The 12,307-nt window shown below is 40.2% G+C and overlaps 1 protein-coding gene across 1 annotated transcript in view; it reads left to right on the forward strand.

Moving 5' to 3' along the window:
* The window catches only part of LOC111650660 (eukaryotic translation initiation factor 3 subunit H), a 45,704-nt gene extending 33,735 nt beyond the window's left edge, over positions 1–11,969 (forward strand). Inside the window, exons 4-6 of the mRNA XM_023400579.2 lie at positions 89–188; positions 3,621–3,770; positions 11,720–11,969. Of these exons, the coding sequence (XP_023256347.1) occupies positions 89–188; positions 3,621–3,770; positions 11,720–11,954 (485 nt within the window). The 3' untranslated portion in view covers positions 11,955–11,969. The remainder of the gene's footprint in view (positions 1–88; positions 189–3,620; positions 3,771–11,719) is intronic.
* The last annotated feature ends 338 nt before the right edge of the window (positions 11,970–12,307 follow it).

A 12,307-nucleotide genomic window follows, 5' to 3' on the forward strand; every position in this document is an offset into this window, starting at 1 on the left:
ACACCAGCCTTGTTGTTTGTTGAATTCACAGACTCTCATCTCTCTCTCTCTCTCTCTCTCTCTCTCTCTCTCTGTCTCGTCATTCTAGACCCTATAAAGACAGCCCAAGGCTCCCTGTCCCTCAAGGCTTACAGGCTTACTCCAAAACTCATGGAGATCTGCAAAGAGAAAGATTTCACACCTGAGGGGTGAGTAGCTCATAGGGTAACACACAAACTTAGAGACACGGCATATGGATCAGTGTCATGATCGCATACACACAAAAGTGCAGTTGTCACAAATCACAAGTCTTGTGTTTGTTTTTGGCATATGTATAAACACTGACACTGCTCACAGGAATACAGGGTTTAAAATTTAAGATTTATCACTCTCTCACTCTCTTCATTCACTGGCTGCAAAGGAGAGGCATGAGTGGCATTTAGTAGCAGTCGGAGATGGATGCTGATGATGATGATTTATCAGCGTGTCCTTGCCCGTCAAACAAATGTACCATGTTTACGCTTTTCTGACCCCAAGCCTTATCGTAATTGCTTTTAAATTGCAGCTAAAAATGAATGTAATGAGGGGGCCATTTTCCAGCCAGATCAGGGTAGTCCAAGTGCACAGACTCGCACATGCATAAACACACGCATGAAGACACATGCACAGCCCTGACAAATGCAAGCTTAACAGCTCAATGAAGAAGTCCCAGAGGCATCAAATTGCTGTCCATTCAGAAACTTCAGATATACATTTTTAAATCCACTAAAAGCAAGTGTATTTCCAGGGAGAAGGGACAATTTAACCGCATCATTACATTTCGCTTTCCTATTTCCTCTGTATTTCTCCACCTGTGTGTCTCTATTACCAGCCATTCTGTTATTGACCCAGTGTGTTTGGCCCAGAGTCAGGATCCTTCTCATTCTGCAGCTTTTCATTAGTTCCTATGATTTATTACAGCTCCAATCTGTGGATATCAGAGTTCCAAACAAGCCCATGATTGAAAGAGGGCAGCTCAGAGCAGGAAAGGACAATATCACCACATTACAACAATCTTGTTTCTATCTGCTTATTTTCAGAATAGCCTAGAAATCTGAATATCCATAATATTTCTTTTTTTTCCCAATGATACAAAACTTCAAAAGTATTTCAGTTTTTTTTCCCTCCACTGCAGTGTGCAGAAAAAGCAGTCTCTTTCATGTTGGTGTATTTGATGTTACATAAGCTTGCATATATTGTGCACCTTTTTGAAATGAAAGGCAGGAATGGATGAGTGCTGAATGGACCCATCTCTTTGAACTGCCCTCCAAGTCCACCGGACTATGGAGGCAGTGGTCAATAGCCTCCACTTGAGCACACAATCTAAAGCATCAAATTAGTCCGCCTGTGGAGTCAACCTTTGGCTTTGTCCAGCGGGGCCCAACTTGGAAAGAGCATGGCATTAAGTGCGCCAAAGTCCAGTAGGGTTGAGCAATTTGTCCTGCCTAGAGTGTGCTGTCCTTCTATTTCCTCATAGACGCCTTTTTATATCACTCTGCAGGCATCTGAAAAGGTCATAATGTGCAGGAAATATTTTAAGGCACTCCTGATGGATAATTGTGCCAATATGTATAACAAACAGTATTCATATCCTTATAGATTTTCCTTATAGACTGCTGTTATCCATACTGATTTTTATCCTCCACACTGACAGCCTGAGGCGGGATTGTCCACTTCCGCTGCCTCCAAGTCTCCTCTTAAAGTTTGCCTGAGGAGGCGCTCTACTTGGAATACAAAACAACATTCATCAAAATGACCTTATCAGAATCAAATGATGTTCCACAACCCTATTTATCACACAGACAAGCATGGTATAAACATCTCTGTTTCTGGTACAGTGCACATGGTGGATTAATGCAGCGAGCGTATTGATCCCATAACAAGCACGACGCATCTAACGAGCCAACATTAGACATAGGCAGACAGTAGTTTGTAGCTCATGCACTGTGCACAAGTGACAGGCTGAACCAAGGCAGGCAGTCAATGCCATTGGATTTATGTGAGACATTAAGCAAAGTTTGAAGTTCCTTTTGTGTTAACAAGCCCATGTCAGAGAAAGAGAGAGATGCAGCTTTAAGATCCTGGGGAGCAAGAAGAGGTAGTTAAAAATCACCCTGCTTTGCACAGTCATCAGCAGAGCCCGTAAAAAAGTCTTTAAGGCTGCTGTGTCTAACATGGCTCGGGATAGGCAACATGCATAACATTATTTGCTGTTATATGGCTGAGGTAGGGGTTTGACGGTCTGGCACTGATCTTTTTGGGTAAAAATCGCAGTCCACGATCTCAATCAAGACCTGCATTCAGATTCCTCTCTTGTTTTATTGTGAAAGTCTTGACTGGAAGTTGTGATTTGTATCTTTCTGACGTATCTTTTTTTTTTTTTTTTTTGATGTTTGTCTGCTTGACGCTGTTCTCCACCCAAAATGCTGTCTTCTGTGTACAAATTGTGTCACAACCAATCTCACTTTTTGCTTTGTTCATATGGGGTATTCATTTTGATGGTTATTTATTTATGAGGTGCTATATCTAAGTGTTTAGATTTGAAATTTCACTCGCTGCTGACCAGCTAACCCTGGCTTGTCCCGCCCCGGGTTGTCTCTCGTCCCGCGGGCAGACTGTCAATCCACTGTCTCGGACTGCAGCTAGTGACGGTGGTTCTCTCGGGTGAAGAACTGGTACATGTGAAGCTACACCAAACTCTCAGAGGCTGCAGAGCAGAACAAGGCCTGCGGTCTCCAGCTGCTGTTAGTGGGCGAGCTGTTTAACAGTTGACAGTGGGCTGGTGAGCAGCGACTGAACTTTTGAAATGGAATATCTAAATCTAGCAGCTTTTAATGATGCGTTCTGAACGATTCATCTGAAGAGTAGATCAAATGCCAAAGTAAGATTGCCCGTGATATAAGATCGTCAGGTCGCCCACCACTAGGCTGAGGTTGAGTTTACTGAGTAGAACAAGGAAGGTGGTAACAATACAATACTCCATTTGCAACTTGTTTTGTAATAATAAACATACGCCTACATACAGTAAAACATGGAAATAAGTCAGAGGCAGACCTGAGAGGATCTCTGCCAAAAAACAGATGTAGAGGCAGAACAACTGTTAACTCCACCCACTCTCTGTTCACTTAAGAAATATGTTTAAAATGGCCACGGATCAGCTGAGTGCTGGGTTTTTCTTGGAACAAGTTTTGTTTGTAACTAATATCCACCACTGATTCACACTCGCTCTTATGTGTTGTGTCTTTGTGCATCAACAGGCAAGCTGTCCCCTTAAAACCACTCAACGTCTCCGACAGAAAATGAAAGATAATGTTCCCTCGGGTTTTAGTAAACTATAGCTATTTGTTCACACAACAGAAAGAACAGTGCTGTCACTTAGGCATGGAAAATATGATTATAATTCATACCAGGATATTAAGGGGAATTTTACAGTAGCTCAGAATGTGTGTCATTGAAATCTTTTCTAGTCTTATTGGAAATGCCACAAACATTACAGTCTACAATAAACATATCTACATCTCCACCGTGAAGGTAAATTGTGTCTTAACCTTTCTTCTCCCACCTCTGTCTCTCCTGTCTTGTCTCTCTCTCTCTCTCTCCAGCTTGAAGAAGGCTAACATCGGCTTCGAGCATATGTTCGAGGAGGTGCCCATTATCATCAAGAATTCCCACCTCATCAACGTACTGATGTGGGAGCTGGAGGACAAGTCCACCGTCGCAGACAAGCACGAATTGCTCAACCTCTCAAGCAGGTCAGCAGCCATTTACCAAGAGGGCCTAAGACCAGAAACCTTGGTTGTAAAAACGTTAAGAGTGAATGCTGGATTAACTATGTCACACAGGGTTTCCTCAAGGGATCGACATTTACAAGATGCCGCTGCATCTTGTGGGAAAATGTGTATGTTTATCAACATCTCTCCTCTGTTTAAAAAAAAACAAAACAAAAAAAACAACCTTCAGTCCGGCAGTAAATTTTCTAATCTAACACTGACATTGCAGGGAACTCATAGGTGAAGTCATTTGCTGTTGATACTCAGGAGGGATTTAGGTCTCACTCAATTTTGTGCATATAGCTAGATACTTTTAGTCCTAGATTAGAATCAATAAAATCAATCTTTTTGTTTATTTTCAAGTTATCAAATCAAGTTATAATGTTCCCGTGAAGAACATACAAATTAATGATGTCATATTGCTCTTGAAAAGACCTTTTGTTAGATCATAATTGCAGGAAGCTTTTCAATCTTGTGACTTATGAATGTGAAATTGGACTCTTGTTTCATGTTGTCATTACATTACAGCATCTTCTGTTTTTTTTAACGCCGCCCGCTTCATGCTGTTTTGTAAGCACATGAGCAAGATCCAACATGAAAAGAATAATGACACAATAAGGTTTATCAACAGACCTCAGTGACTATCATCAGCCTCTGTAAAATTATTCTACAATCAAATCCAGGAAATACAGGTTATTAGCAAAGTGTCACATTAATTTCATTCATTTGCACTTGGTTGCATTAGTACTGTGAATGCATATCTACTGTATCTACTGAAGAATGCAGTCACTTCTTAACACTGTTTTTCTTTAAAGGTATCTTTTAAAACCTGCAGGCTGCTTTCACAGACAAGAGTTAAAGCTACTTCTAAATTAAAATTGATTTGACATTAGGGGACTCCTGGACATTAATCTGTGTCTTCTGTGCTGGTCCAAATTGTACCAGGTGAGAGGATGGACTATGAGGCGTTTTGTCTTCATGCTGAGTTCATGCTTATGCGGCATTGTCCTCCTAAATCTATTAAACACAAATAAAAGAGCTGTATTATTACATTGATTAACACATTCCTTCATTACAATGAACACAGCCCAATGTAGATATTCTGAAGAAACACCATTAACATAAATTGAATTCACAGCTGACAGCACTCATGAAGAAAGAGTCAGATTTGGTGGACCATCACAAGCTGGAGTATTCATAGGGGAAAATACAACACCGAGCTGAATAGCATGAACGACACCGTCCCTGTTTGTTGTGATGAAGAAATATATCACCTAGTGCAGCTCTATGGCTCTTTTGTGATTTTAATAGTTTTCAGAGGCTATTGGAGTTATATGGTGCATAGGCATAAGCTGTATGAAACTCCACAGGCAACACTTGTTATCAGGATAAATTTTCTGTTGGTTTTTGGACTTTTCATGGGATTTGTTGACAATAATAAAAAGATTCAAAACGTCAGCCTAAGTCTTTAAACCAGTGGTCAGCAAAGAATTATGAGCTTAATTCTGAAAAGTACTGACATGAGGTTCCAAAGATTCTGTTGTTTGCTTTACAGACCTTTTGAAATAACAAACAAAAGTAAATCAGTAAATCACTCAAATGTATAATATGTGACTGTGGGCCACAGCGCCACATGTGATCAGTTACAAAGCAAATTCCAGTTGCACTTTTATCAATCAATTTCTTAAATTAGCCTTTGATTAGGTTCTTGCTCGCCATCTAATGGATTAGAAAAAAACTGGCCCCAGGCCAAACTTACTTGCCGACCCCTGCTTTAAACCCTTTTTAACCACCTTGGACTGCTGTATCAAGACATTTAAATTGTAGCGCACAAAGAACTCACAGTCCACTACTTTTCTGCCTTTCTGGGTTAGTTTCGGGTGTTTGATTAGGATATACAGTCTAAATTGAGGTACAGTAAATGCCACCTCTAAATGTCAAAGCATATTTATTCAGAAATGTCTCCAAAAGCAGACTTTGCTGCCAAACTTTGTCTTCCATTACTAATGAGCACAATATGAACAAATATCACCCCACCATATCAACTCACAGCCGGGCTCTCTAAGTCTTGCATTTAGATCTCAGAGGCTCTCAGCATCAGTCTCAGGAGAATTTATCAGCAATCATTTATGGAGATAAACCGCTGCAAGTGGAGCAACAGCTGTGAAGCTGCTAATCAAAAAGCTTCCCAGGGGCAGGTGTGAGAAATTAACACAATAACTACTCAGAGTGCTGATTTGCACTCTGTTAGCGTGCAAAATACACTGTGCTTAGTTATACACTGCAGTGTAGAACATCAGAAGTTGTGATTCTCATCATCTGTGTCCTGTGACACAAGTAACCCATCAATTAAATTAATTATTCTATGTATAGGATGTGCAGCCAACCACGCTTCAAACCAGCACAGTCATTTGTTACAAATTGTCAAATACACTGAAGGAGAATACCTCGTTTTTCTTGCATATTGCTCCATTTTCCAAATGACTACTCAGAGGGTGAAACATAGCTTTTGATATGACCTGAAATGGGGCAGAAGCAGCCCTGCCCTCCCCATAGGTTTCCCGACGTGAATGCTGATGGGATGTCTGGCTAGATGAAATTGTTTCCTGAAGTTGTCAGATTGCGTCGCTGCTCTGTCCTTGTATTGGATTGTAACGTCCATCTCTCTACATCTTCTGCTGACAGCCCCACCCTTTTCTCCTCATTTCCACCCCTTCAAAAAAAGTAAACGATAATGGGTTTTATTTAATGTTTTTCCTTTTGTCTCATTTTCCAATCTGCTGCCCCATTTGTCAATGTCATCTATGTCTAAGGCTGAGTGAATGCAGTTTCACTCCAGCAAACAGGGTTGTTCTTACCACAGATGATGATGTTGATCGTGGTGATGGATTGCATGAATGTAAATTCATTTATGTAGCTTTTCCCCAAACAGTCTTGAAATGCCTCTGTTTGCACTGATACGAAGTAGTCTATATTCATGTTAGGCCAGAAAGCTTTTCCTGTGTGGGCCGTCTTACATGGTCTTCATCCATCTTAAACTGTCCCCACTGTGGAGTAAATCATCCTTTAAACCTCATATTTACTTTTTCTTCTGCAGAGTGAATGGGCTGCTTGGTCTGATTAATGTAATTGGCTTTCTGTACTGTAATATAGGACAATGTAAGGATATGTAAACATAGCTTTCTGCTCTATAGGAATATCCTGGTGTCAGACTTTTGGACCACACTGTATGTTCAATATAGGAGAAGTGGATGGAGAGAGGACAAGAAGTGTAAGACTTTATTTGAGCTGCAGCTGTAGACAGAATGAGACAAGTGACGAAAGTGGGGAGAAATAACTGGAAATAGGATCACAAAGGAGGTGGTGACAGTAATGTTGCTGTGAATGAAATACTCTTTGGAAAAATGAACCTTGACTGTCAAACTTGATCCAGTAAGATGGACTTTGAGGAAAACTGTTTTGATCACCAGCCAATAATAGTTCTTTTTATGATAATGTTTTTTTTTTTAATTTCTTCTCCTTAATGGAATAATGATGACTGCTGTAGGCTACTCACTCGCACCAAGATTAGCTGGAAGCTGTCTGAGTCTGCATGAAAATATAGTATAATATATGATATGTTTTATGCATACTTTTTTAATTTATCTTTTTGCCACTGTAACACTACACACATATGTTGGGACAATATTAGATTTGGGCTGTTTCTTGTCCTCCTTAAAACATATTACTCTGCTACAAAGGCAAGTCAGCAATCCATATTTTTGCCCCAGTCCAACAGTGAAAAAGGCTCCATCAGAGTAAAACACTCATTGTAAGAATGGAATCCACTTCCTTGGCAGCTTTGTTAAACAACTCCCCTCTGAACTTTCAATTTACTGAATGTCAGCCCATTTTTGCTTGCACATCAATACAGCTTTAGCGTTTGTCCTCCATTGTCCCGTGTGAATCAGAACCAGATTTATTGACCATGTGTCTTAGCTCACACGAGGAATTTGGTTATGAGTATGTAGGCCTGAGCACACATACATTATGAGCTGCCATTGAACCTGACTTAGAATCTGTGATGATAGGAAATCCCTCAACAGGCTTTGATTTCTAATTCAGGATTGAGGGGGAGGCTCGCAGATCCGAGTTTATGGCCAGACGCTGTGTAGTGTAGAATCCATTATTCAGCATGCATTTTTTTATCCATGTGTAACCAGTAACATCACATTTTTTTGAGTTTGGAAATGCATGAACTTTTAGTGTGTGTTCCTTATGTAAGACATTGAGTTAAGATTTTCTTCATTTTCATTTTACCACTTAATCAAAGTTGTGTTCTCAATTCAATTTTGGTAGATCAAAGTAATAAACAGTGTCTAGATCAAGTATATTCCTAGAACCCTTCATTACCAAGCATGTATTGAGAATTTAACACACAGCAGCCATCCAGATTTAACAAATTCACAATCCACCACAAGAGAAATGATGAAATACAAACTGACGACAGAATGAAATAATGTTCAGTGCACTGAAACACACACACAAACTTGTTTACTAATTTACATAATGCATTCCTTAGCCCCTTACCCTAACCTTAACCATAACAACTAAATGCCTAACCCAATCATTACCATAACATTTAATGAGCTATTGTAAGTTTTGCTAGTGCTACATAGTTAGCATTAGCATTAACTGCTGTTTACTTACCAGTCTTGAAGAAAGGTTGCGAGTTCAGCATCAAACGTCATTCCTTTACTCGCCAAGAGCTGTCTCCAGGGGTGAAAAGCAATGCCAATGTTAACTCTTGTCTCTATCATGTCTTTTGTTCTACTGAAGATAGCATGCTAACCAGCTAGCCCCAGCCCCTCAAGCCTCCAGCCTGCCCTGAATACGTAGCACTGCTCAGAGAGCGTATTATAACTACTTGTATTACTTAAGATAACACTCGCTGAAGCTCTTGTCAAGTGACAATTACCACCACGCGCTCCCAGCAACAAGGCGACAAGAGAGAACTTACATATAGCCCCTTCAACCAACCCAACTAAATTCATAACCCCAACTCTAAAACTAACTCTTAGCCCTCAAAAAGGAGTCTCTAACTGTGGGGACCTCAATTGCTGTCCCTACTGTGACATGAGTTCCCATGGGTCAGTGTGTATTCAGATTGAAGTCTAACCAGGATAAGAGAAAAAACAAGCCCTTCACATACACACACACATACAAACAAACACACACACACTTTTCAGTCTAGCTAAAACACTTGACACATGCATAAACGACAGATGTTTTCAAGGATCCTGCTCTGACTAAATGATTTCCTTTGCATACATTATAACTGCACACCACACAAATTAGCTACCATCTAGCTTGATGAAATAGTTTTAAATGGGTTTTCGTCAGCAAGAATCAATTTTGACACAGTCAGGGGGACACAGTGGGGAAGTGTTATGGCGAGATTTGGTCCTGGTCCATCAGTTTTCATGTTTACAGCTCTGACACTGCAGTGCAGGGTTGGCAAACTGATCACACAAACAGTCCTCGGAGGCAAACATGATGTTACTGGAAGTGACTCAGGCAGTCTAACCTATGGAAATAATTGTTGGGGCTACTGAACATAATAAACTATTCACTAGATTTTTATTTTTTATTTTCAAAAAATGTCTTTGTGTTCTCGACAGTTAAATAAATAGTGAATGTAATCGAAATCCCATTTGCAGTATTTGTACACAGGCACTGTGGTAGATGATTTCATCGTTTACAATTACACACACGTAATGCAGCTGCCCGGTAGTGATATGGATAGGAGTTTTTATCAGGTTTTAGAGCATGTGAGAATAGTGTTATAAATCAACAACAGTTCATCAGCAGTGTTAATACAGTTATCTGCATGCATGTGGTTCCATTCATTTTCTGTGTGTAAGCATGTTCACATGTAATTGTAATGAAGCTGTTACCAGGCGATCCTTGGTTGATGAGATACGGATACTGAGCTTAGATGATCAAGATGAGTGTGTGCATATATTTTACACATGTATGGTTACTTAATTTTATGCACATGACTGTGAATGTAGTCCCTTTAGTTTCTGTTCTGAGTGTTTCGGCCACCGACTTTCTTCTTCTTGGCATTTTACTAATACTAATATATAAATACTTAAAATGAAAACACAGTAGAACACTGAGTTTACATTCAGACTTTTTTTCCCCAAATAAGTAATTGCAGAAAGTTAAGTTATGTTGCAGTTTGTGAATAATTCAATTCTATAACGATTCCCTTTCTAATTTAGTTTCTCACCCTTTGTAGCATCAAAAATACAAAATACAAAGCTGTATTGTAATGAAAGGTCCTTGCAAAATCTTACAACCATAGTTTCAAGTGGCTCAGGAGGACATTTCCTTGAGTTGTCGTTGGTGATGAAGCCTGTAGGCCCACAGTGACAAAGTGAAGAAGCTCCATTTGATATGTTGGCAAAGTAGCCTTGACTACCACATGTGAGGAATTAGATACAAAAGAAATAGGCACAAATTGACAAAGTTTTCATTGGAGCTTGGTTTCACAGGGGTGCCAAATCCTCTCTATCAATATACTGAAGAAAGGTATCCCCAATCAATATTTATAGAGATAACAGCTTCGGAGATTGTTGGTCGGATTTCTATTATTAATTTCAAGACTTGTAGAGTCTAAACTGGGGGTGGATAAATTATTTCTTGACAAGATGATTTTTTAGCTTCCAACAGAAGATGGAGAGCGGGAGGAGATAAGGGAGAGAGAGAGAGGAATATTGATTTATAAAACTGTTAATTGAAAAATCTCCCAGCAGAGAAAAAAGTAACTAAAATCACGGAAAACTCTTTCCACTCTGCCTCCACATTTGCACAGAAACAATGTAACACGCACATACACACAAAACAGTTAAATCAGCACAAGTGCACACAGCAGCCAAAGTACACACAGTGCCGGCAGTCCTTGCGGGTACAATTGTCATTTAAATAAACAGTCAGAATCTGTTTTCCCACAGTACATGCTGCATTATGTAGCACCCAGCCATTCATAAATGAAACAATATAATTCCACAGAGAAAAGTACAAGAAGGGGAAGACTTGAAGTGGAGCACTGCAGCCTCGCCAAGGTCGAACTTAAGGCAGTTGTGAGACATCCTGTTAAAAACAGGGCTCATGGGAGGAGAGAGAAAAGGGAATGATGGTAGAATTGTGTATTGAGTGTTGTCAGCATTGTCAGCACAGCAGTGTTGGGAAAAAGATGAGGGATATGAGCAGAGCAGAGATGTAGCACAGGGACAAGAGGAAGGGTCCTCAGGTCAAAGTACTGTCAAACCCCAGAACAGAGGTTTGATGTAGGATGTCTCTCGGGATACATAAGAGCAACATATCTGGTGTGAGGTGAACTCGGAGATTAGGTCAGGATAGATGGCAGGCATTGAGCGTTTAAAAAAATGTCAATGTAGCATTTTTCGACTGAAACCGGGAGAGAAAGCTTTGAATGTCTGATGTTTCTGTAGTTTAGTGGCAGAGGAAGGGGGATCTGTCTAAGAGAACATTTTTGAGATTATCTAGGAATCGAAGAGTGAAAAGTCACTAAAAAACGTCACTGACATCAAGTAGTACTTGATAAATAAAGTAATAGTAAATTTCTTTAGTAAATAAAGTAGTACTTGATGTCAGTGTACGTTTGTGTGATCTGTATAAACGTGTCTGATCGTAGGCTTTTCTATGTGCGCCTGACATTATTAAGCTTTCTTGTTATCTCGGTTCTCTACATTGTGTTCGTAGCATTAAAATTGGCTAAGCAGAGGTGGCATGTTCCAGGTGAAGTGATGCTGCTCTTTCTAAGCTTTCCCTTACGTTGGAAGGGGTTGTCTGTGGTTTTTTGCGGGGCAGTAGTAACGGTAAGGGTGAATAAAATGAATGACATGCTGACATTTTTCTTCCAGCAACCACTTGGAGAAAAGCCTTCAGCTTCTGATGGACAGAGTGGATGATATGAGCCAAGACATTGTCAAATACAACACCTACAGCCGCAACCTGAGTAAGCAGCAGCAGCAGAAGCACCAGGTAACTCTCACAGTCACACACTCACACACAAGCTTTAATGAACCAAAGTGCACACACCACCTAGAGACACAACGAGCAAGCAGCAGAAACAACAGCTTACCAGCACATATATGAGGAAAATAGGTGCAAACACACACAAACAAAGGCATTCACACAAATCAAATCAAATAAAGTTTATTTAGATAGCAAGTTTAAAACCAAAAGTGCTGCACAAATTTTAGTTAAAGTAAACATTAGATCCAGCGGGAATGCACCTAGGGATGGGTACAGAAACAATATTAAATGGGCCCTGGGGCAAAGTTTTGAAAGCCCGGAGTATCAATAAGCTCCAACGTTATCGGTTCTGTCTGTGACGACAGCTTGAATAGGGAGATGGACTGGTCATAGTAGGATGACAGTAGGAGGGGCTAGTGCTGGAAGTCAAAGCCAAATGGAGAGGACTGCACCGCATGTTATATCTTGGCAAC

Source organism: Seriola lalandi, unplaced genomic scaffold, assembly GCF_002814215.2.
Source record: "Seriola lalandi dorsalis isolate HSWRI2012SDOR001 ecotype SW California unplaced genomic scaffold, Sedor1 jcf7180002052684, whole genome shotgun sequence".
Lineage (NCBI taxonomy): Eukaryota > Metazoa > Chordata > Actinopteri > Carangiformes > Carangidae > Seriola > Seriola lalandi.